Source organism: Hypomesus transpacificus, chromosome 17 (genome assembly GCF_021917145.1).
Source record: "Hypomesus transpacificus isolate Combined female chromosome 17, fHypTra1, whole genome shotgun sequence".
Lineage (NCBI taxonomy): Eukaryota > Metazoa > Chordata > Actinopteri > Osmeriformes > Osmeridae > Hypomesus > Hypomesus transpacificus.
The window spans coordinates 1,648,319-1,674,197 of record NC_061076.1 but is presented as its reverse complement, the minus strand read 5'-3'; the positions used below and the strand labels follow the sequence as shown (position 1 = coordinate 1,674,197).

General features: G+C 48.8%; 2 protein-coding genes across 3 annotated transcripts; both read left to right on the top strand.

The window, feature by feature from the left end:
* The first annotated feature begins 339 nt into the window (after positions 1-339).
* On the top strand, positions 340-10,021 carry LOC124479173 (splicing factor U2AF 65 kDa subunit-like). The gene is made up of 11 exons (XM_047037766.1): positions 340-645; positions 1,207-1,441; positions 1,870-1,973; positions 2,266-2,417; positions 2,492-2,608; positions 2,842-2,980; positions 3,111-3,190; positions 8,556-8,678; positions 8,855-8,941; positions 9,301-9,543; positions 9,828-10,021. The coding sequence occupies exons 1-11, from the start codon at positions 597-599 to the stop codon at positions 9,957-9,959; spliced, it is 1,461 nt and encodes a 486-aa protein (XP_046893722.1). The 5' UTR covers positions 340-596; the 3' UTR covers positions 9,960-10,021.
* Positions 10,022-11,766: 1,745 nt separating this feature from the next.
* Positions 11,767-25,836, top strand: LOC124479128. Of its 2 annotated transcripts, none has more exons than XM_047037698.1 (19): positions 11,767-12,038; positions 12,949-13,026; positions 13,258-13,323; positions 13,912-14,063; positions 14,258-14,342; positions 14,538-14,836; positions 15,573-15,681; positions 17,175-17,279; positions 17,695-17,751; positions 17,955-18,023; positions 18,277-18,366; positions 18,482-18,591; positions 18,939-22,185; positions 22,371-22,518; positions 22,767-22,884; positions 23,365-23,524; positions 23,677-23,778; positions 24,409-24,495; positions 24,642-25,836. In XM_047037698.1, exons 1-19 carry the CDS (start codon positions 11,913-11,915, stop codon positions 24,798-24,800), a joined length of 5,367 nt encoding a protein of 1,788 aa, XP_046893654.1. In that variant the 5' UTR covers positions 11,767-11,912; the 3' UTR covers positions 24,801-25,836. The 2 variants fall into 2 exon arrangements, with proteins under 2 accessions (XP_046893654.1, XP_046893652.1); XM_047037696.1 differs by having other exon boundaries at positions 18,936-22,185.
* The last annotated feature ends 43 nt before the right edge of the window (positions 25,837-25,879 follow it).

Here is a 25,879-nt window from a genome sequence, read left to right as displayed (position 1 = left end):
CAGTTGCCAAAGCTCTGTATAGGTCAGTGTGCAGAGCACCACCCCCAGGAGACAAAATGGTGCACACCAAAAACACACACACACACACACAAACATAGACATCCAGAAAGAGACGGAGAGAGGAGAGAAGAACTAAGAGTACAGGTTTCACACTGTAGATTAGCTCATTTGTTAAAGAGCATTTGTTGTTAAAAATATTTCATTGGCTGGATGAAAATCCTATAAAAGATATTACATGTAAACTACATATTAACAATAAACGTATTACAGTGCACTCTATTTTACTATCTGATCTCATTGAATAAAAACGTGAAGCAGCTCAAGGATGTTGGCCAGCGGATTCGCTGATCTCCAAACGACCGGGATACACTCACACTCGCCGTTACCGGACATGCTCCTGACAGCGTCTGCATCGCGGTCTATGAAAGAGGCGGAGCATGGCAGTACAGATTCGGTGCTGGTCTCTTGGAAGACTGGAATTATCCATGTCAGACTGTCAGTTTGTGATTGTGCAGCCTAGTAAAGTGGCTAGTGCAGGCTACGTGACAACACGCGTCTTTCAGTCAGCACTGCAGTCTGTTGTTGTCTGACAAAATATGTCAGATTTTGAGGAATTCGAAAAACAGCTGAGCGAGAATCGACAAGGTGAGCCTTTAGTGTCAATGTCTCAATACTGAGGCAGTGCTAGCTGGCTAGCTGTCATCCTAATGTAATAACCTAACTGTACTGTAGCTAGCTATAGCTGATTAAACATCTGGTTACAATATTCTTGAATAAACCAATTTGCCAACATTTAAATATCTGGCTGTATTAGCTAGTTAGACTGTACAGTAGTATGGTAGGGCTAGTACCATAAGTTATAGAGCTCTATCAAACTGTCATTGCAATTTCTTATCAATTTATGGCGTTGGGTTTGCACTGGGTTTGGGTTGATAGATGCTTAAGAAGCATCCCTTTGAACTGAACTCCGTAGCACAAACAATACTATAAAATATTAAATGATGAGATGATCGTCATTGTACTGAAAACAACTGCACACAAACACTGCATAAGAGACCAAGGGAACACTAGATGGTTTTACTTAGAAGGAACTACAGGAGTTACCTCTGCAAGCATGGAGGGCTTAACATGTTCACATTTTCACCTGCCTCTCTCATTCTCCTCCCCCCTGCACCTCCCCCCCCCCCCCCCCCTGCTCCTCGTCAGAGAGGGAGAAGGAGAGGCACAAGAAGAGGAGTGGTAGTGGTTCTCCGGGCCGAAGCGAGAAGCGTCGCAGCTGGAGCCGCAGCAGGGAGGAGAACAGCAGGAGCAGAGACAGGAGGAGCAGCGACAGGAGGAGCAGCGACAGGCGGAGCAGCGACAGGAGGAGCAGCGACGACAGGAGGAGCAGCGACAGGAGGAGCAGCGAGCGTAGCTCCTCACGAGACCACAAGAAGCACAGGTAGACCCTTGCCCAGCAGACACCTCCTCCTTCTTTCTCCTTCTCCTCGTTGTTCCTTGCTCCTCTTCTCCCGCATCTTCCTCCAGCTCCTCCTCTTCTTCTCCTCTTTTTTTTGCCATCTTTTTTTCTTTCCTTCCACATCTTTCTCCTCTTCCCCCTCTTCCTCTAACAAACCCTTCTCCTCTTCCTCCTCCTCCTCCTCTAGGATACACACAAGTATGCTCCGATACCGGCACAGCGTATCGGATGATCTCGTAGATGAGCATACACACAGACATGATAACACTGGGTCATTCGCAAGTTACATAAATAACACAAAAGTACAAACAATTGACCTATAGAGAGTTCAGGAATGAACGTACACAAACATGCAAGTACGAGCGGTGAGTCACAGAGCCAGACTAACTCTTCGACGTTCCTCCCGTCAGCTACTCTCCCAGGGGAACCAAGAAGAAACGGACCTGCAAGTACTGGGATGTCCCTCCTCCCGGCTTTGAACACATCACCCCCCTGCAATACAAAGCTATGCAAGGTAGCTCGACCTGCGGTCTGTTGGGCTGGGCTAGCGGGCTGGGCGGACGGACTTTGTTGGATGGATGGATGGTTAGACGAAAGGATAAAGGGAGAGAAGGGGAATGGGGAAAAAAGTGGGAGTGGAACAGAGGGGGAGAAAGCGAGGAAGACAGAAAAAGATAGAGAATGAGAGAGGGGGAGAGAAAAGAGAGTGTGGGGGTAAACAGAGAGCGATATAGAGAGAGTAAGAGAGAGAGAGAGACGGTGCAGCCCGCTACACAAATCAAACGCACCCCTCCTGCCGTCCCCAGCGGCGGGTCAGATCCCCACCGTCGCCCTGCTGCCCCCCTCCACCCCCGCGGGCATGGCCGTCACCCCCACACAGGTCCCCGTCGTGGGGAGCCAGATGACCAGGCAGGCACGCCGGCTTTACGTTGGAAACATCCCCTTTGGAGTGACCGAGGTGAGCCCTGAGCCCTGACCCCCTGCATGTGATGAGGTGACCCATTCTCTCTCCTCTGCCTGTCTTCCCTCCAGGAGTCCATGGCAGAGTTCTTCAACGCCCAGATGCGCCTGGCTGGCTTATCCCAAGCCCCCAGTAATCCAGTGCTGGCTGTGCAGATCAACCAGGACAAGAACTTTGCCTTCCTCGAGGTACGAAGGAACACTGTTAAACCCCAGGCGTCAGGGGGTTAACCTGAAAACTCTCGATGAAACTGATATGTGCCAGTATTATTTGAAAGCAAACCAGTTGACAGTTGTGGACTGGGGTTTTAAACAGCACACCTATCAGTGGCTCAGTCTAAGATCAGACCTGAACTTTTAAGTTAGGAAATGGTTTAAACTGACATGTGTTTGGACTCTTCCTTTAACCCTTTGTTGTCCAGTTCCGGTCCGTGGATGAGACCACCCAGGCCATGGCGTTTGATGGCATCATCTTCCAGGGCCAGTCTCTGAAGATCCGGCGTCCACATGACTACAGACCCCTGCCTGGGATCTCCGAACAGCCAGCCTTCCACGTCCCAGGTACGTACCTGTCTCACTGTCCCCTGAACCCGTCTCACTGTTTCCGGACACTGTCTCACTGTGTACTGGACCTAGGAACTGTCTGCAGTGCACAGATGTTGTTTCATGGTTTGTCTGTTTGTGTTTGAAGGTGTGGTGTCCACAGTGGTTCCTGACTCCCCGCACAAACTGTTCATCGGCGGCCTACCTAACTATCTCAATGATGACCAGGTACTCAGACTCTGTCACATGACCAGGTACTCAATCACATGACCAGCTGCTCAGTCACATAACTAGCTACTCAGACTTTCAGTCACATGACCAGGTACTCAGACTCTTAGTCATATGACCAGGTACTCAGACTCTTAGTCACATGACCATGTACTCAGTCACATGACAAGGTACTCAGGGCCTCATTTACTTACAGTATTGCGCCCATTTTAGGCGTGAAATAGCGGCTAAAGACATAACACCGTATTTACAAAGGCAGCGCACTGGAGTAAAAACGCAGATTACCTCTGCTGGGAGGGTTTAAGGGAAAGTGGGTGTGTGCTGCAAAAAGATGGTAGGAGAGGTGTTACGTGCGCCTGATGAGGTATGCCATGGCCAGGCTGCAGCTGCTGAGGGCAGAGTACAGCAGTGCCCAGCTCAGCCTGCACGAGGCGCTATTCTGTGGTATACTCTAATATGCGGGTTAATTATTGGCCTCATGAAAAACACATCTTAACCAGGAAACACGTTTTGATTTTGAGTCTGGAAACTTCCGAGCGATATGGCAGCAGTTCTAAGAGCAAAGCGAAGACACAGACAAAGGCAACGAAAGATAAAAAAGATTACAGAAAGATTTTTTTCCATACAAATAACACTTTTCCAGTTAAGCGAACCAGAAATTATTAGACGGTACAGGTTAACCAACCACGCAATACTACAATGACTTAACCAGATCAGAGACTACATCAAACCTCCCACCTGGTGATCACATTCCATCAGGTGTTAAACTCCTGGCAACATCAGCAAATATTGGCATCAGGATCATTTCCAACAGTTATAGCATTAGCAGTTGGTATATCACAGCCTTCACTCAGCCAAATATTTACCCAGGTACTCAACGCGTTGCTACGGCGCTCTGGTCAATATATACATTTCCCCACTACCACAGCCGATTTTACCAACATCAAACAGGATCTTTTTCAAATTGCAAACTTTCCAAATGTCATTGGAGCCATTGATTGCACCCACATCCAAACTCTGCCACCTTCAATCCACGAACACATTTACCGAAACAGAAAGCATACATATTCAATGAATGTCCAGGTCATATGGGATGCCAACATGACCCCAACTAACGTGGTAGCCAAATACCCTAGATCTGTCGATGACAGTTTTATCTTCCGGAATAGTGCCATCTATCCAAGATTGAGCTACGGGGCTTTTGGAGAGGACTGGCTACTTGGTAAGTTTATTTGTTTCAGTGGGGATATATTGTAGTGAACCCATGTCCATTGTAGAAATTATTAATCTCGCCATGTACACATCTATATTGTCATATTAGACAGTTTATCCATTATTGCCACCCAATAGCATATTCATTATAATCTAGTTATTTTCCACATCTTGCCGTAGGTGATGGTGGGTATCCCCAACAGCCATGGCTAATGACACCAATACCCAACCCAGCATCGGCAGCCAAACACCATTATAACCGCGCACACATCCAAATCAAGGGCAGTGATTGAGCGAACGTTTGGTGTTCTGAAGAGCCGGATGGGCAGCTTGGACCAAACAGGGGGAGCGATGGTATACTCGCCACAGAGAGGGTGCAAGATAGTGGTGGCTTCCTGCATTATACACAATATAGCCATCCGACATGGTATTTCTCTGGAGGTTCCAGAGGAAGTGGAACCCCCAAAGAGGAGCTCCCAGAGAACATCGAGGACCCTCCCTACGTAGCGAATGAAATGGCTGAGGGCAGACATTCGTGTCAAGATGTCATCCGGAGATACTTCACCTAAATTACGTTTGAACGTTGTTTTGGATCTGTAAATAAAAAGGCACATATCAACAAAGACTGTTTTGACATAGTTTGATTTATTATGGAATTGTGTGTGCCTGCTCAGTCTTGATTGGTCTACTTCTGAGAGCACGAGTGGGCTGTGAAGTGGATGGCCCATCGCTGGAATCCGAGGGTGTGCGTAGTACAGGGCTGCAGGGTAAGGGTGGCGGAGGTCCTGGAGCGTCCTCCTTCGCCCCACCTGCCAGGCTGACAGCGATGGCCTTCAGGCATTTGTTGGTTTCCTGCTGCTGGCGAGACAGTTGGGTGATGGCCCACACCAGCCCATTCACGGCGCACACGAGCTGGCCTGAATCTCGCCTCAGAGTCCTGCTCATGTGCTGCACATCTTTAGAGAGAGCTTGTAGAGCCCTTGTCTGACCGCGTTGCTCAGTTAAAAGCATGAAGTCAAGCTCTTCAATATTTGCACCACGTGCAGGGCGTTGAGAGGTAGATCCAGGCGCTGTCGGCCCAGGTTCACTGGAGGTGCTTGCTAAAGGGCAAAGAAAGGATAACACGTTACAAGCATGATGTTTTTTTTAAACACATTATCACACCAACGAAATAACAGCTACAGGTCTGTTCCATTTGTAACGAAAGGAGTTTTTTTTTGTATTACATATCAGCTGCTAAATGAAAACTATGTGCTGCGACATTAGGGTTTTGGCTGGGGATTCAGGTGAAAACGAACAAATGGTATCTGTTTTAGGTCTAATAGATGTTTATATTTCATATCTCATTTAATATAGGAATATAATAATGCTGTATTTGGTCCATTTAAGTTCATAACGGGGTACCAGACCAGACATACCTTGAACACAGGGCTCCTCGGTATCGATATCCCCCTCCACACCCTCCACCTGTTCAGAAATCAGTGTTTGCTGGACAACTGATTCTAAAACTGTTAGTGGTTCGGATTGTGGGGGGCCTGAACCGGTCATCCTGGTCTGTGCTCGATTGAATGCGACCTTTTCTTTGGTGCGTCTCTTGATATCTTGCCATCTTTTTTTTACCTCCTCCACCTCCCGCCGCGTAGATGACAATCCATTTATATGACATGTTATTGTTTGCCAGATGGCATGTTTTTGTGAAGGCAGTGTATTTCTTCCTTGTAATATATTAATGTTAGCTGACACTTCGTGAACCAATAATTCTAGCTCCTGTTCGCTGAACTTTCTTTTTCTTTTTCTAGAATCACCCATGGTGGCATTAACATGCAGGCAACTTCTCCCGTCTTTTAACGACGCGCTAATTAACACTAATGCGGAGTAAGGCACTGATTGCCCGACGAGGATCTGGTTGGTAAATACCACTAAAAAGGCGGAAATACACCGTGCGCTATTTGCGGTTGGACAAAGGCGCAGATTAAACTGCGGTCGCAATGTTAGTAAATGAGGCCCTCAGACTCTTAGTCACATGACCATGTACTCAGTCACATGACAAGGTACTCAGACTCGTAGTCACATGAACATGTACTCAGTCACATGACAAGGTACTTGCATTATGGCTATGCTTGCATACATGACAGGCATAGACATCTATGCATGACAGGTACGAGAGGTACAGTGGGCTGACTGCGCCCACTTCCTATCTGGTCATAACAGTGTTGACATTCCTAGCAGAGAATGTCTAACAACAGGCTATGTTCCTAGTAGAGTGAACGCAACTGTAATGATGTGGTTGGACTGCCCCCTAGAGGCTGCGGTTGGTATCACAGCCGTGGGAAGCAGGCTAGCTTCTGTGTGCAGGTGCAGTCAGTGCTCACATGACAAATCTGTTTCAATCCGGAGTGTGTTTGTAATCTTCTAAAAACACAGAGTTGGGATGTTACATTGCTGTTCATATGGAGGGTTAGAGATGTTGTTGGAGATGGTGGGATGCACTGAAACTAACTGTTTAGCTGTATCTACTCATTTCTCATGTTACCCATGCTGATTTGATAAAGGTAAGTCAAGTCCAGTTCATAAAGGCTGTCATCACACACTGGCGTGCACTGGGTTTATAAATGGGCGATGCCAGTCGCCCAGCTGCAAGGTTAACTGAAGACTTATAAACCACTGCAGAGTCATTCCAGAGAAAGAAGGAGAGAGGCGGAGAGAGGTTGAATTAAATTGCAGGCATGGATGAATGTTTGTAATATTGTGATTGTGTGTCCAGTTGATCAAATGGATTCTAACTTTCCATTCAATCTCCTTAGTAAAAAAAAAAAAAAAAAAATCCTTAAAAAAAACGTTTATGTAACCCCGTTTTGTTTCCAGTGTTATTAGTATTCTTCCTAGTCTTACAATTATGAATATACTTATTATTTAATCATTATGATTTGGACTCTTGCAGTCACTGCTAAACCAATTGAAACTCACTGAGCTCTTTCGTTTTTTTTGTTCCCTCACTTTGTCCCCAGCTACGGGCCAATAAGATCCTTAGTTCATGTTCTGTAGCAATCATCTACGGCTGCCATGCCAACACCTAACACCAGGCAAGTAAGACGTTCCGCCCCGCACACGGATGCATTCCTCCAAGCCAGCAGGGGGCGATGACTCCCATTCCCCTCTACAGACACGCACACAAACACGCGATAGCTGTTCCTGAGTATCTGACCACCAAACCCCTCAGCTGGAGTTGGGTGGCTCAGAGCCTGAAGAGGCGATGTTAGGGGATATTTTAACTAACTAACTAACGGAAATAAATGATTTTTAGCTCTGCTGATAAGTCATATCCAGCTGTTATCCAGCTTTTTAAAGTTAAACATCATCGTATGTGGAAGACAGGTAGTGACAGTATCTTTGATAACTGCCTAATCTTTCTCTCATGCATCAGAACTGTTAAACTGGACAGGAGAGACAGTGACTGACAAACATCTGGAGTGCTGTTCAGAGCAGCTTCACCCTGGCTGCTCTCCAGAAGCCTTGCAGTAAACACACACACACTGACACACTGACACACACAAACACACCGACATGCACCGATCCACCTCCTAGATTCATCATCCAACAGCTGACAGGTCCCAGTATGAACTGACAGAAGAGATAAGTACTCAACCCTGTCATGTAAGGCTCTGATAAGGGCCTCTCGCCTTAGAACCACCCCCCCTCCTCCTCACAGGATGTGATGCCCCACCCCCATCCTCCTCACAGGATGTGATGCCCCCCCCCCATCCTCCTCACAGGATGTGATGCCCCCTCCATCCTCCTCACAGGATGTTATGCACCCCCCCCCCCCCCCCAGTGTTAATGAGGACTAGATGGAGGTTTAGAATTCACTCAGCGGATCAGCTGTAGAGTATTCCAGCATCCCTGCTCACCCCCCTCCCCTGTTTCTCTCTGCACCCCCCTCCCCTCCCCTGTTTCTCTCTCCTCCCCCCCTCCCCTGTTTCTCTCCTCCCCCCTCCCCTGTTTCTCTCCTCCCCCCCCCCGTTTCTCTCTCCCCCCCCTCCCCTGTTTCTCTCCTCCCCCCTCCCCTGTTTCTCTCCCCCCTCCCCTCCCCTGTTTCTCTCCCCCCTCCCCTCCCCTGTTTCTCTCCCCCCTCCCCTGTTTCTCTCTCCTCCAGGTGAAGGAGCTGCTGACATCCTTCGGGCCTCTCAAAGCCTTCAACCTGGTCAAGGACAGCGCCACGTCGCTGTCCAAGGGATACGCCTTCTGTGAATACGTCGACGTCAGCGCCACTGACCAGGTAATGCGTGACCTGACGAACGCGCGATGCGATTGGTCTGCTCGAATCTTGTCTATCGGTGATTGGTTCATTCAGGTGAAATATTGACTCAGGCTTTCGGTTGGCCAGTGAATGACTCTTTCATGCCCCGTGGTGTATGTGGGTTCCTGGGTGGGTGGGTGTGTGTGTGTGGTCAGGCAGTAGCAGGTCTAAATGGGATGCAGCTGGGAGATAAGAAGCTCATCGTCCAGAGAGCCAGCGTGGGAGCCAAGAACTCCAACCCTGTGAGCCGCTATCTGTGACCTCACTCACTCTTACACACACACACACACTCCCTCACTCACTCTTACACACTCCTGCTCATCACTGTTTCCTAGTAGTCAAACCTAAAACCTACATAGGTACACCTCCACCCCTCTACACCTCCACCCCTCTACACCTCCCCACCCCTACACCCCACCCCTCTACACCTCCCCACCCCTACACCCCACCCCTCTACACCTCCCCACCCCTACACCCCACCCCTCTACACCTCCCCACCCCTACACCCCTTGCGCCTCCCTTCGCCTCCGCCTCCACCCCTCCGCCCCTCCACCACTACATCCTCCGCCCCTCCCCACCCCTCTGCCCCTCCGCCCCTCAGGCAGCAGTCATGGAGGTCCCGGTGACGCTGCAGGTGCCTGGGCTGCAGCAGCTGCAGACATGGGGCGTGCCCACGGAGGTGCTGTGCCTGCTCAACATGGTGATGCCAGACGAGCTGGTGGAGGACCAGGACTACGAGGAGATCCTGGAGGACGTCCGGGACGAGTGCTGCAAGTACGGCAGCGTGCGCTCCGTCCAGATCCCCCGGCCCCTGGAGGGCGTGGACGTGCCGGGCTGCGGCAAGGTGAGACGGGGAGACACACACCCACGTGGAGACACACCCTCAGAGACACCCACACACCCACGTGGAGACACACCCTCAGAGACACACACACACCCTCAGAGACACACACTCAGAGACACACACACACCCTCAGAGACACACCCTCAGAGACACACACACACCCACGTGGAGACACACCCTCAGACAAAAACACACACACACGTCGGGAGACCCAGTACCTGTCTGTCTCTCTTTGTACAGTACCTGTCTGTCTCTCAATACAGTACCTGTCTGTCTCTCTCCAGATCTTTGTAGAGTACGTGTCTGCAGCTGACTGTCAGAAGGCCATGCAGGCCCTCACAGGAAGGAAGTTCGCCAACAGAGTGGTGGTCACGAAATACTACGACCCTGACATGTACCATCGACATGAGTTCTGATGCTACGCTGATGCTAGGACAAAACGAGAGAGGGGAGAGAGAGAGAGAGAGAGAGAGAGAGAGAGAGAGAGAGAGAGAGAGAGAGAGAGAGAGAGAGAGAGAGAGAGAGAGAGAAAGATAGAAGGAGAATGGAATAAGGAGAGAGAGAGAGAGAGAGAGAGAGAGAGAGAGAGAGAGAGAGAGAGAGAGAGAGAGAGAGAGAGGAGAATGGAATAAGGAGAGAGAGAGAGAGAGAGAAAGAGATAGGTCTAATCTCCTCCTCTCTTCCTGATTTTATGTTTTAAGATGTGTTAGGTTTTCATCCCACTCTCTTTCTTCCTCATTCCATTACCCTACTCCCCTCTCCCTCGCCCTCTCGCCCACATTAAGTATTGCTGCATACTATATAGTTGTTCAATATTATTAACCAGTTCAAAGGTAAAAAAAACCTCTAGATTTTTACACATCTTTTTCATACAACTCAGCTTGACTGTAATGCACAAAATACCATTGAAAATACTGTATACAGCATGCCTAGAAATGTTCAAGTGGTTGGCCCCAAAATGCTCTGTGTTTTTGTGTTACACGTTAGAGGTGAAAAGACAAGGAGCTGGTTCAAGGTTACATCAAACCAGCAAAAGCAATGGCCTTTATTTAAAGCTGACAGATATCACACCTATGTTAATGAGTCCATTCAAATCAAACGATGAATTTACGCTTCAAAATGTTAGGAAAATAGCAACAATTTCAAAATCACGATAATTTCTGTATATCTATCGAAAACGTTTGAAAGCTTTATCCTTCTGTGTGTGATGATTCTTATTTATTTACTTAATTGTGCTTTTAGTGTTCTTAGGAACCAAATATTTGTAATATATGATCCTTATAGGTTTGAAAGCTTTTTTAATTGAACTTACAGGCATGATACAAAAACTATCCGGCACTTCTCAATGTATGATATCTGGATCTTAGCAGCTCTAATTAGAGCATGTGTATTATTATTATTATTATTTAATTTTGTATTTAATTTTTTTGTCATAGCAGAATTGTAGTCCACTGGAGAATAGCCTACTAAAATACTCAACACTATCAGTTTATACTCCTTAGCGATCCGCTTCATTCTGGACCGATTACAGTAGGCTGCGATGGAAAACGTGCTATGTGTTATTATTGCTAGATGAGATTATGATGTATTTTATAACGTGTTTTTGGATGTCCCAAAATTGAAAACATTTTTATTTTGTACAATTCCTTAACCCTTCGACTGCCATATTGCGAATAAATGCCTGACTACTCTGCGCTTGTGTACTGTTTCCTTGTATGACCTTGGTCCTGACCCTTGCCTTGACCCCGGACCCCCCTGCCCTAACCCCTCACCTGTTTTTATTGTTTTTACCTTTTTTTTGCTCATTTTTTTTATTGTTTATTTTAACTTACAGGTTTGCCTACATTGTGGTCATGTGAGATGTGGGACTTCATCTTTACACAGTTTCATAAATATCGTCTCTCTCCTCTCCGCCAAACGCTTGTTAATCTCAGGAAAATTCTCTCTAGTTTGGTTAGAAGGCTATTGTAAGACTACGTGCGGCAGGACATAATGCACACATATGACAACACTCAAAATCAACATCATACCTAAACCCTAAAAGAAAATGTAAATCATTTGAGAGACGGTCTATAAAATAGTAAAGGAACTGAACCAAGCGATCTACTGGCAGACTTTCGGCATTTCTGCAGCTTCTTTACTCAGCCACAAGACGGCAGAATTCCCGGCACCGTTGAACACCAGGTCGGACGTCCCATTCACTTGTACACACAGTATGGTACAGACAGTATTATCGGTTTGAGGTCGGTGACAGAGCAGTGAGCGAGCACAAACCCACGGGATTTGATGGAGATGGGATGACCCGCTGCTCTATTTAAAAAATTATAGAAATCGGAAACCGTTTTTATTTTCTCTTAATAGTTTCTGACATGTCGGGAGATAAAGTAAAGAGTCCTTGCAACAAATTCCAAGCGAATATTTTTAACAAAAGTAAATGTCAGAATTGCTTTAAGTCTCGGGAACTTCACCTTTTGACAGACCATGGCAATGACAAGGTAATCAAACAGTTAATTGTGTTGATTGTAGCCTATAGCCTAAACACATAGACTAATAAACTGGACAGGGACATAGCCTAATTGAGAAAGTTTTTCATTGCTGCCATCGCGTCACGGATTGTGGTTTCGCATGTAATCCAAGTAATCCTACCCAAACAATAACCTTAATCTGAGTTCAATTTTACTTGACCGCAAATTATAATACCTAACCTTCAAATTATACAAATGTAAAAGCGAGATGTTGTTTTGTTGTTAGTTTACGTTATTTCTTGTTTTACTTGTAAATGTGTTTGTGATGGGTTTGGCCATGTTATCTCATGAAAACGATGTGTTGCCTGCAGAATGTAAAAAACGCTTTTCCTACTGTAATGTCTATAGACTAGCGTAGCCTATACTTTCTCGAACAAACAGCACCAGCGACTATTCCAACAAAACGTCACATTTCGTTATGCCTATTTGAATGTTCAAGCACCTTACTGTATGACAGGCGTCGTTAAACAGGTTGCTACTCGGCTGCAATAGCCTACAGAAGCCAACATATTTTGCGTGTTGTGCCGCTGATTGTAGCCCTGTAATTTACCCGGTGTTGCTCAACATTGCGCCTCTTGCCGAATCCTCCCGTCACACTTAAAGTCGTAGGCCAAGAGTCGCTATTGGCAGTTTAATTGTGTCAGAGGTCTTGATGGGGTCCTCGATGTGGATGGATGTGGTGAGGCCGAGGGGATGAGGGGTTTGACCCGGAGTGCGACTGTCCACATCACAGAAAGGCTCATCGTGCACGACACTAAAACTAAAACCCCTGTCCCCCCCTCCCTCCCTGGTTACCCCCTCCCTCCCTGTCCCCCCCCTCCCTCCCTGGTTACCCCCTCCCTCCCTGTCCCCCCTCCCTCCCTGGTTCCCTGTGCTCCAGGCTAAACCCGTCTACGGGGGCTGGCTCTGCATCGCGCCGACGGGGACTGACTTCGATAATCCCGTGCAGAGGTCAAGGGTGAGCAGCGTGTGTGTGTACAAATGTGTGCGTATTATGTTCACGTAGTGTTTCAGAAAGAGAGAGAGAGAAAAGAGAGAGAGGAAGGGGGGGGAGAGAAAGGGAGGGGTACTGCAGGCAGGTAGATAGATAGATGGATGGACAGCCAGATGGATAGATAGGTGAGATAAATCTATCATTGGTTCTAACTATCTGATCTCTCATCGATGTGGTCTGACTTGTCCTTGTTAGAAGTGGCAGAGGCGTTTCTTCATCCTGTATGAACATGGCAGTCTGAGCTTCGCCCTGGATGAGCTGGTGAGATACGCCTCTACCTCCACTCCTCACCTTGTGTAGGAGAGGAACACACACACAAACACTTCCTGTATGTAGAAACAAACATCTCTCCTTTCTCAAACACCAACACACACATAAACAAAGACACATGCTCACTGTACATCTTGACAGGCAACCCTCCCCCTCTGTTTCTTACACACACAAACACACACACACACACACTGTACAGTATATAACCAGGCTGCATCTTTGTGCCAGATGTTGTGGCCATCAGCAGGGCAGAAGATTTAGGCTTAGTGGGTTGTCTAATGCTCACCATCCCCCTCTCTACCCCCCCTCCCCTCTCTCTCTCTCTCTCTCTCTCTCTCTCTCTCTCTCTCTCTCTCTCTCTCTCTCTCGCTCACTCTCGCTCTCTTTCTTTCTACCCTCTCTCCTTCTCTCCTCTCGCCATCCACATTTCCTTCTCCCTTCTTTACCCCTCTCTCAAAATACCACTCATCTTATCAAATCACAAACTCCTCCCCCCTTTCCCCTTTCCCCTTCTCCTCCCTCCCATCTGTCTGTCTCCCTCTACCACATATCTCCTCCACCCACCCCACCCACCCCCAGCCCTGCACCCTCCCCCAGGGCTCGGTGAACATGAACCAGTGTACAGATGTAGTGGATGCCCAGCCCCGGACCGGCCAAAGGCACGCCCTCTGCATCGTCAGCCCCGGCCTGGAGCTCTACATCAGGGGGGAGAGCAGGGAGATCATCAACGGGTCAGTACCTCTGGTACCTCAGGCTACTGCTTTGATACATGTGCCACTGGAAATGTCTTTCTGGTCAGTGCTTGTGTCAGATCAGACTTTACGGTTATACAGACAGTAGGTTTGGTACTATTCTCATACGTAGACCAGACCAGACTGTGCTCACACAGTTGAGCTGGATCATCTCATGTCTCGTGTATCTTCAGCTGGAGTGAGCAGTTAGCTGTGTATCCTCTGACCAACAAACTGAATCTGAAGAAGAAACGCAAGGTTGAAATTTCTTCCTTCCAGGTGAGAGACACACACACACACACACACACACACACACACACACACACACACACACACACACACACACACACACACTGGTCACACCATCTGTACACATGCCCCATACGTGACTGTGAAACACTCACAAACAACTCTACTCGCTTCATAATTTCAAATATTTGTTCAAATAAAAATATTACTGTTTTTTATTATCAGGAACTAAGTCCGGCAAAGATGACAGCTACTGAGTTCTGTTTCCCTGACTTGGAGAGTCCAATACCTGTATTCAGTCCCAACTCCAGCCCCAGCCCCAACCCCAACCCCAGCTCCAGCCCCAACCCCATCTCCTCCTGCACCAGTGGCCCTGCCAGCTCTATGGACTCTCTGGCCGGTGGGGACATTGACCTTTGCCCTCCCACCAATCCCAGCCCTGACCCTTTGACCTCAGAGGGTCAAACAGAGACAAACACCCGATCATCAGTCAAACGCAACGACACCCAGAAGCCAGAGAGGAGGTGAGAGGCCACATCATAACCTGCCTACGAGTGACTCTTTTGCATACTGTACCTGGTTACAGCACACAGTGTGTGTTTACAGTGGAGCCACTTTGGAAAGCGTTTCATGTGACACTCACCCATGCGTGTCACATGACTCTGTGGTGCATCCTGGTCTGTGTTTCTTGTCTTGTTAATGACTGGCACCGCAGTAGCATGCCTGCAGCTTGTTTGAAGAAGGAGAAGTGAGGAGGAAATGAGGGTCAATGTGTTAGCAATCAGCACCGACATCACATCTGATGCCTCAGTCCTTCCCGCTAGTACTAAACTATACACACACACACACACACACACACACAGCTCAGTGCCAGATCAAAGCGGAGTACCCCTCCATTAGAGGCTCTAAATGTAGCTCTGAAGACAGCCTCCTCGATGTACGACACTTGGCCCTCAAACGGAGGGGCCAGATAGAGAGACACAGCAGGGCCAATAGTTTGCTTTAGACAAAGCATTCGATTAACATGCAGTAGGGAGAATCTGTTGCCACAATCTTTCACTGATATAAGATATGTAGAGATGAACACTGTACCGTGCTGACGTCACTTCCTGTAACAGAAGGCTACTGCTTATGGCTGCTACAGTGGCTCAATGGCTGTGGTCTAGCGTAAGACTGTCACCTGCTTGGGTCACTTCCTGCTCCGTCAGGGGTAAAGGATCAGCTGACTCGAAAGGCCTGTTTTGCTCTGCTACTTTCCAGGCGCCGAAAGGAAGCAGAGTGGCTGGATCAGGGGAAACCTGTGAGGATCGACACAGAGCAGGAATTTGGACAGAACACATACAGGAAGGGGCGGAGCCACCAGCGAGAGGTAAGGTTTCCTGATCTCTCTGCTATCTGATACAGAGGGAAATGACCTGTCTGGTCTAAAGATTGGGTACACACACACACACAGACACAGACATACGTACCCCTCTTTACAGCTGGTTCCTCTTGCTCATGAATGACCCGTCAAAACATGACTCACAAGACCAGATGTCAATGTCACCTCACAGCTCAAACAGCATTGTGTTTAGGTGTGTATGTGTGAGAGAGAGGCTCATGGACTGAAAATGAGGCACTACTCTGGCATTCAGCACCGTCGTGTGTGTTTGTTTGATGAGGTGATGAGGGTTAGGCATGTGATGCATGGAGAACACAGGCCTTGTCCAGACGTGTCCCTGCATGCATGCAGAGGGAGGGGAGGTGATTCATTTAGTATCGTGTTTGTGTGTGTATGTGTTTTGTGTGTGTACGAGTGCACGAGTGTGTGTGTGTGTGTGCGTGCAGGTGTGCGTGTCAATTTCCTGAGGCTTACAGGTTTTGAGTCTTGTTCTGTTCCCTGTACTGTAATTTCAGGATAACATTCCTCTAATATATATGTTCCAAGGCTGGATTCTGTTTTGAGTGTGTGCTTGTGGGAGTGTGGGTGTGGGTGTGTCTTTGTGTGTGTGTATTCCTGTGTCTGTGTGCATGTGTTCGTGTGTGTGCTCAACCCATTAGACAGGTCGCCCTAGGGAACATCTGTTTGTGGATGAAGGTTTCCATGTTGTCTGACTGGGTCCTACTGATTAAGGAGGTGACTAAATGTTGTCTGTCACACCAACACAACACTGTCTTTGACAAAAACACAACCCCCTCTATGTGATGGAAGGGGGTTGGGGGGGAGGGGGGGCGGTAGAGAGGAGACTTGTCCTCTTTCCTGGATGGAGGTTTATATAGTGTTTGTGTGCGTGTGTGTTCAGTGTTCAGTGTTCAGTGACTGAGTACAAACAGAGAAGACTTTGTAGTTATTACGTTATCTTCGTTCTATTTAAAGAATTATGTAAGAAAGAGAAAAAAAGCGAGAGAATGAGAGGGAGAGATGAAGCCAGAGGGAGAGAGAGGGGAAAAGAGAAAGGAGGAGAGGGAGAGAGAGGGAGGCAAATAAGTGGAGTGATTAAAGAGTGTTCTTATGACAGAATCATATAGTAAGTGAACCTTCTGTCTTTAGTTTCTAGCCAAAGGGGATTTAGCTTTTGAAGCAACCTTTTGTGTGTGTGTGCGTAGGGGTACCTTAAGTAGTTAGATGAGTGTTCCTGGATCTTTCTCTCCTCGTTTGAGTGTTTCTGGATCTTTCTCTACTCGTTTGAGTGTTTTTGGGTCTTTCTCTCCTCGTTTGAGTGTTTCTGTGTCTTTCTCTCCTCGTTTGAGTGTTTCTGGATCTTTCTCTCCTCGTCTGAGTGTTTCTGGGTCTTTCTCTCCTCGTTTGAGTGTTTCTGGATCTTTCTCTCCTGGTTTGAGTGTTTCTGAACCTCTCTAACCTGTTTCTGTCGTCTCCTCCAGAAGCTGCAGTCGTGTGCAGAGGGCCCGGCCTCCCAGCTCCCCCTCCCTCCTCCCCAGAGGAGGGCCAAGTCTCTGGACCGCAGGACCACCGAGTCCACCATGACGGTGGGGGTGCGAGCGTGTGTGGAGGGTGTGTGTGTGTGTGCGGGGCTGGAGAGTGTGTGTGTGTGTCTGGGTGTGGATGAGTGTGTGTGTCAGTATGTGTATGTGTGAGTGTGTGTATGGGTGTGGGTTTGTCTGGGTGTTGTTGAGTGTTTATGAGTGTGTCTAGGTGTAGATGAGAGTGTGTGTGTTTGGGTGTAGATGAGAGTGTGTGTGTTTGGGTGTAGATGAGAGTGTGTGTGTTTGGGTGTGGATGAGAGTGTGTGGGAGTGTTTCTGGGTGAACATAAAAATGTGTTTGCTGAAATATAAACTTCCGTAGTAGAAGAGAAGCCGTTTGAATTGTTTAAATATGACATCCATTGTTGTCCAGTGACCTTTGACATTGGAGTCTGAACACTGACCCACCTTCCTTACAGCCTGATCTACTAAACTTCAAGAAAGGATGGATGGTCAAATTAGACGAGGAGGACCAGGTAGAGCATGTTCAGTTAGATCAGCCACTCACATGATGTTTTAGTGTCATAAACCCTCAAGCAGAAAAATAGTCTACTTATACTTATACCAATTTAAATGTATTGAGTTAGAGCTTAATACGTTTTCATTATATTCATGATTTCTTACACAAGTGAGTGCGCGTAATTAATATACAAAATATGTTGTCTCTACCGTCCCCTAGTGGAGGAAGTTCTGGTTTGTTCTCTCTGCGGACAGTCTTCTCTACTACAAGGACTCACTGGCTGAAGAGGCAAGTTGGTGTGGATCATGGATGCTGATCAGCTGATCTCTATGAGCAGGCTTGGTCTCACTAACCACTCTCTCTCTGAGACTCTATAACATCTTTTCTCTCTCTAACATCTTGTCTCTCTGAGACAGCTTGTCTGTCTAACATCTTGTCTGTCTAACATCTTGTCTGTCTAACATCTTGTCTCTCTGAGACAGCTTGTCTTTCTAACATCTTGTCTCTCTAACATCTTGTCTGGTGTCTGTTCTCTGGGCAGGCCTCAGACCTGGACGGAGAGATCGACCTGACGGGCTGTCACGGCGTCTCTGAGTACCAGGTCCCCAGGAACTACGGCTTCCAGATCCACGTCAGTCCTCCTCACTGAACCTTACTCAGTATTCATACGCATCATCACATCATATTGTACTTTATCATAACGACTGAACCGTGTCTCCGTGCTGTGTCCCTGCCCCTGCTTCCAGACCCTGCAGGGTGTGCACACGCTGTCGGCCATGACGGCAGGCATCCGGAGGAAGTGGATCCAGGCCCTCATGAAGAACGTGCGTCCGTCCAACGCCCCTGACGTGGCCAGGTACACCAACACCGTCTTGAACACCGCTGGGAAACGAGATGGTTACACAAACAGAATCTATATGCTGTCTATATTATCTACAAAGTGTCGACTCTACAGGACACTACAGTATTTACCCCTCAGTCCCTCTGAATCCCCCCTCCCTCAATACTTAGTAATACACAACCAGAAAGTTATAACCTCACTACAACATTACTGACAATAACTGACACTCATGTGACTAGCTTCAGTGACAGCAAGCAACCCGCTACAACTGCTGGCAGGATTTTGGGCACGTCTAATCTGAGGGGTTACAGTACATCATGTATTTACCTCCTTTCTGCTCTGGGTTTGTGTTTGTGAAGCAGCCTTCCGGGCCTGTGCCCCCCCTGCAGCCCTCCGGAGGCCCTCCCCAGGCCTGACGTGACCCAGGAGTCTCGGCCCACAGGCTGTGGTCCGAAGCCCAGGGAGGGAGCCCTGGGCCTGGGGCTGAGCACCAGACAGAGCCGGGTGCGGGAGAGAAGGCAGGAGGGACGCTCCAAGACGTTTGACTGGGCCGAGTTCAGGCCCCTGGCCCAGCTAACACCGTCACCCACCCCAGCCTCAATGCCAGCTCCAGCCCCAGCCTCTATCTCTGTTCCAGCCCCAGCCCCAGCCTCTATCTCTGCCCCAGACCCTGCCCCAGCCCTAACCCGAATAGGTCTCTGGGAGCAGGATGGGAGGAAGAGGCGTGAGGACAGGAGGAGGAGGTATGATAGCTTGCTGAGCTTTCCTCTGGGCTGGGAGCTGGAGGACAGCAGAGAGGAGGGTCCTTCCCTCTGCTCCCCCCAGGCACAGAAGAGGGTCCAGGAGGAGATAGAGAGGTGCTGGCAGCAGGTGGAGAGAACTGTTTTCAGAGCGGACAAGACCGTGCCATTACAAGCAGAGACCCGAAGGACTGTACCATTAAACTCTGAACCCCCCAGGACTGTACCACCTCACACTCCCAGGACTGTACCATTAGATTTGGACCCTCCCAGTACTGTACCATCACAACATGAAGACCAGGACACAGATCACCTGGTGTACCAGGAGACCAGCCAGGTCCTGCTGCAGCAGGACGTCATCCGACAAAACCAGCAGCAACAGCTGGACCGCACACAGTCGCTCGCATCCAACCAGGAACCTCCTAGCTCTTCTGAACCAGTCTCATCTAATCAGCTTGATTTCCTCCCGTCAGCCTTAGCCAATAAGGAACAGCTTGTCTCGCCCACGCCAGTCTCAACCAGCCAGATTCCACAATACTCAGACCCTAAGCCACCCAGAATCTGGCTTCATGATACTGAGGGTAACTTGCAGGAGCTAGGGGGATGGACCCCAGTCTGCCCTGAACAGGCTCCCACCTCCACATCCTCCCCAGTCCTGGACAGTGAGCTCCCCCACACCCCTCAACCTCATTCTGGGCAAGGTGTACTGAACAGAGGGCCTGACCTGGATACAGCGCTGGACAGAGGAGGGCATCAGCAGGGGGCATCAAGGCCAGAGACCAACACAGGTAGAGGAGCCTGGAGCTCTGATCTACCCATCATGGAGGTGACTGGGGAGATGGCCAACAACCTGGCTGACAACGTCAACATCTATGAGGTCTTCAGGTCCAGAGAGGAGCAGACAGACAGTCCGGACCTAAGCTTGAGCCCAGAGCCAGGCCTCTCAGTGGGACAGCTGTCCCAGGAAGTATCCCTGCTCACCAGGCAGAATCAGGCTCTGGACCAGCGCAACCAGGAGATGGTGAACCAGCTGACCGAGGCTGACAGGGAGATAGAGAGGCTGAGAGCGGAGCTGTCCGTCAGGCTCGGCCAGCCCCAAGGTTCCCTGGAGGAGAAGCTGGCCAGTCGGGCCAGGGCGGAGGGCCTGGAGGCAGAGCTGCGCCAGAGGACCCACCAGCTCCAGGAGGCCCAGTTCCTCCTCGCCTCCCTGGAGGAGCGTCTGAGGGACACAGAGACTCGGCTGCAGGTCAGAGAGGCCATGCTGCAGGGCCTCAGCTGCTCCCCCGAGACAGGGGAGGAGGAAGAGGAGGAGGAAGAGGAGGGGAAGGAGGAGGAAGACTGGAAAAGGACAGAGGAGAAAGTAAAAGAGAAGGTTATTAGGGAGAAGGAGGATGTAGGCCTAAAGGAGGAGGAGGAGGAGGAGGAGAAAGAGAAAGTGATATGGAGGTTACATGGAGAGCTAGAGAAGGAGAAATTGATGGAGGAGGAGAGAGGAGAGAAGGGCAGACGACAGGAGGCATGGCAAGAATCGGGTTCCTCAGTGTCAGGGGACGGGAGGATAGAGCAAGTGATGGAGGAGATGGTGCTGAGGTCTAGAGTTATGGGCGGAGTCCTGGAGATGATTGACAGGTCAAGCATGAGCCTGGTCAAAGTGGCGCTGGACGGAGAGGAGGATAAAGTGAAGCTGACTGTGGCCAATCAGCTGCAGCTGGAGGAGGAGTTTTGGGCCACGCTGCTGATTGATCTGAAGGGTAACCAATCCCAGGATAGGGAGGGGGATGGACGGACAGATAGGCTGGTTCTCAGTGAGGTGGTAGAACGTGTGATGGTAGAGAAGCAGATGCTGTTGTTAGCTTACAGTCTCACACAGTCACACACAGACACTGGTGCAGGGGAGGACGGAATGAACTGTGACAGGCCTTCTAAAGACTCAGCCATAGGCACTGACCAGGAGAATGGTACGTCGCACATCGGACAGCATGACACGGATGACATCACAATGACATCAACGGACACAAATGACGTCATCGGTCGCTTCACAGAGGTCACCCGGGTGAAGATGTCACTGCTCAACCACATTGTCCGCTCGCTCAGGTGCTCAGCCAATGAGCAGCTCCGGCCCAGAAGTCCACCCAATGATCAGCTGTGGTTCATGGCGACCAGGCTAAGCAAGCTGCCCAGTCTTCAGTCCCCCGGGTTGTCCATCGCTCACCTAGCTGCTGCAGAGACCCTCACTGCCTACCTGATCAGCATGCTGCAGGCCCAGCACCAGAGAGAGCACCAGAGGGCCAGACAGGGCCTCCTCTCCCCCTCTCTGCCCTGCAGATGCTGCCTCAGCCTGGGGAGGGAGGACCGGGAGCTGAGGGGCAGCCTGGCTGAACTGGGGAGGCCGTGGGGGGGTCCAGGAGGTCATGGGGGGGCCGGGCCTGAGCAGGGGCAGGGCAAGGTACCTGTCACAGGGGTACTGGAACCAGCGGAGGAGCAGATGACAGAGGGGACCACCCAGGACGTTTCAGGTCAAATGGAGGCTAGGAACCCTAAGAAAGAGGGGACCGTTTTAAATGATGGACAAGGGCTTGGGAGGCTACAGGATGAAGGGTCAGTTATAGACAACGTGCCAGTGGAAGAAGTACTTGTTGAGTCACTTACAAACACCTCAGACTGCCCGTGGGGACACGGTGATGAGCAGGTGGAGAGGGGACAGGAAGTGGGAAGCCTTAAACAGGAAGAAGATGTGTTGTCACTGCGGGCCAGAGTGAGGGATCTGGAGATGTGTCTCTCTCTGGTGGTGGAGGAGATGAGAGCGGAGCATGATGGGAAAATGGTGTCTCTGCAACTACAACAAGAACAGGATACAGAAAGGCTAAAGGTAGGACTGTTTGCTGCCTTTTTAGATTCATAGAAACTGTTTAACCCTAACCCTAACCTCATGTTTGATACATTCCTCTTCTTAGCATATCTCTCTTAATCAACCAATTATCTTAATCAAAAAATAAATAAATCAACCAACCAATCAATGATGTAATGGTGCCTCCCTCTCCTCTCCCTCTACAGAGCAACTATGAGCAGGGCTTGACCTCCGTGGAAGAATCTCACCAGAGAGTGTTGGAGGAGATGAGCCAGAGACACCGGAGAGACCTGGCCAGCCTGCGGAGAGAGAGAGACCGACTGCTGGAGGAGGAGACTGCTGCTACTGTCACTGGTACAGGCCTTTGTGTGTGTGTGTGTGTGTATGTGTGTGTTTGTGTGTGTGTATGTGTGTGTGTGTGTGTGTGTGTGAGAGAGACATGGGGGGGATCTATCTGTGTGTGAAATGTTTGTGTATGTGTAAGAGAAAGGGTCTGTGTGTGTGTATGTGTCTGTGTGTGTGTGTGTATGTGTGTGTGTATGTGTCTGTGTGTGTTGTCTGTAAGAGTGTCTGTTTCTAAGGGGTTTAAACCCTGTTGTTAGCAATTGCAGCCATGAAGAGCGCGTACCGTGTGGAGCTGGAGAGGGAGGTTCAGAGAGCCGTCCAGGAGCATCGAAGCAGAGGGCACTCTGACCTGGAGGACATGTGCAGACAGCACAGGTAACACTCTGACCTGCAGGACATGTGCAGACAGCGCAGGTAAACACCAGTAACAGGAGCAGTAGCAGTCACAGTTGGCTCACAGTGGGGCCGGCTGACAGGAACGGCGGCACCTGTGTCTCTGTAACAGTGACAGCTGAGGATGTAGGAAGGAATGTTTAGTCTGCTGTGTCTTTGGGCCCCCGCACTGCTGTGTTCCTGGCACTGGCTGTCTGCCTGTCTGCATGTCTGTCTGTCTGCCTGTCTGTCTGCATCCTTCCATCTGATTGTATGTATGTCCCCTTCCATCTGTCTGCTAGGTCGAACATTTCCTTCTTGTGAGATTTCTCAGACACACAGTGTGTGTATGTGTATGTGTGTGTGTGTGTTTGTGTGTGTGGCATGTGCTTGTGTGTGTGTCTGGGATGTACTTGTGTGTGCGTGTTCTTGCACGTGTGTGTGTGTGTGTGATGTTCTGCCGTGCGTGTGTGTGTTCTGCAGTGAGGAGCTGGGGTCCTGCCAGCGGGAGCTGGAGGTGTTGTCCCAGCAGTACTGCCTCAGGTGTGTGGAGGCTGTGGACCTGGAGCAGACTCTGGAGTCCCACAGACACACTCTGAGGAGGAGCCAGCAAGACAACCATCACCTGCGCACACGCCACCAGGTCACACACACACACACAAATCCATGTTACACACACTACCGGGTAACACACACATACACCACACGCAGAGACTATGTTCGACTCAAGCACCGACAATCCCATTGTCAGACACATCACAGCTCACACTCATAGACTTCCTGTTTGCCCTGCAGGAGCTGAGCGCCCAGCTGGCAGCAGAGATCACCAGACTGCGTTCCCCTGCCCTCCAGGCCTCCACCCTTCCCTGCCAGGACCACCACCATGAAGAGCTGGAGGTCTGTGGATGTTCTGAAATCATCTAGGAGACACAATATTGACTACTTGACTCTAAAGAGTATAAACCAGGGTGCGAATTACGGGGGGTGGTTAGGGGGGGGTCTGACCCCCCCAATTAAGACTTGGACCCCCCCAAAAGAGGTAAAAACAACAGGTTGGGGTGGTCAATACAAACCCTGGAGAAGAAGTTGACCCCCCCGATTATCATTGTATAATTCGCACACTGGTATAAACCAACCTTTTATGTCTATGAATGGTGTTGTTGAATGATGTCATTTGTTTGGTGCTGTAAACCAACACAAGGTGTCCCTCTGAACACTGCAAACACAATCAGGAAGATGGATCCTTGATCCAGAATTAGACATTCTCACTGACATTCAATAGAACCTTACTGACATTTGAAAGAACATTAGGGTCATACTGTATAACTGTGTATCTGTGTCTGTCTGTCTGTCTGTCTGTCTGTCTGTCTGTCTGTCTGTCTGTCTGTCTGTCTGTCTGTCTGTCTGTCTGTCTGTCTGTCTGTATAACTGTATAACTGTATGTCTGTCTGTCTGTCTGTCTGTATAACTGTATATCTGTATCTGTTTGTCTGTATAACTGTATATCTGTGTCTGTCTGTCCCTCAGATCAGACTGAGAGTGACGGAGAGTGAGCTTCAGTGTGTGAAGCAGGAGATGATCTTCCTCAGGGACCAGCTAGAGTCAGCCCACATGGTGAAGGCAGAGCATTAGAAACATCAACAACTTATTAAATCTTAGTCATCGATACACTGTATGAGTGTGTTAACAGTATGTGTGTGTGTGTGTGTGCATGTTTCTCTGTGTGTGTGTGTGTGTGTGTGTGTGTGTGTGTCTCTTAGGATCAGAGAGAAGCCATAGAGCAGTACCAGGACCTCTCTGCTGAGCTGGGCATGTTCAGAACCCGGGCCACCAGAGATCTGAGCATGCTCAGAGAGAACCTCCAGCTGGCCCACAAGGCGCTGGTGGAGGCTGGACACACACACAATGGAACCTGTTAGAACCACAATGGAACCTGTTAGAACCACAATGCTTCATCACTTATGTCACAATTTTTTTATAAAATGTTTCCGTTATTCTTGTTCACTGCTGTTGTAAAGATGCAAATTCCCTTGAACATCGATACAGTTTTATCCATCCATATATGCATTTATCCATCCATCCGTCACAATCTCTGGGGTCAATCTTAAGTCCTCTGACTCACTCATACCACGCTTTAGAATGCAGCGAACAGCCTGCAATTCAACAGCACAGGTGGGCGGTATTTTTCACAGAGGAGTGAGTTCAACCTATTGAACTTGGTTACAATGGCACCACACACAACTTGGAAGTTGCCTTTCGGTTGTTCATCTGGAGATTTCTTTCATTACAAAACATCTCCAAATAAAATACAATATTATTAACCTGTGGCAAAGTGTGTTTCAATTCATCTCACAGATATTGCTGGAGATTTAAATAAAGAGCAATATGTGTTCCTGCAGTGTTTACAAAACAGTGTGTGTGTGATGTGTGTATGGCATATGTTACTTGGTAGTGTGTGGTAGTTACAGACATCCAATATTACTGCAGCCCTTCTATGTCGGCCTCAGGGAGAGATTCCTGAACACGGTACATGATGCATGACCGGAACATCTCTTCTTCTCCATAGCCTTGTGCTCTTAATCTATCTCTCCCTCTCTATGTTTTTATATTTTTGTCTCTCTATTTCTCCCCCCCCCCCTCTCTCTGTTTAATTTGTCATCCTCCATTCTATTTCATCGCCGTGGTTTTGATTTCTTACATGATACAACTTTCATCTGGCTAAACCCAACCTCCACCCTCCTTCACGCATTCCCTCCTCTACCTAGGACCAGTTTTTTTCTAAAATGTTTTTTTATTATATTTATAAATCTGTTTGAGAGTTAAATAATTATTTATATGATACTTCGTCACCCCAGCGCTTTAGGCTACTCGTGTTTTCGAAGTCCTCCATTTAGACCATAGACTGTATGATTCCTACATAATAGTTTTCATGTACGACAAATAATGATATGTTCTGTCTTTTTATTATCTTCTCCTTACATTGTCTAAAAAATATTAT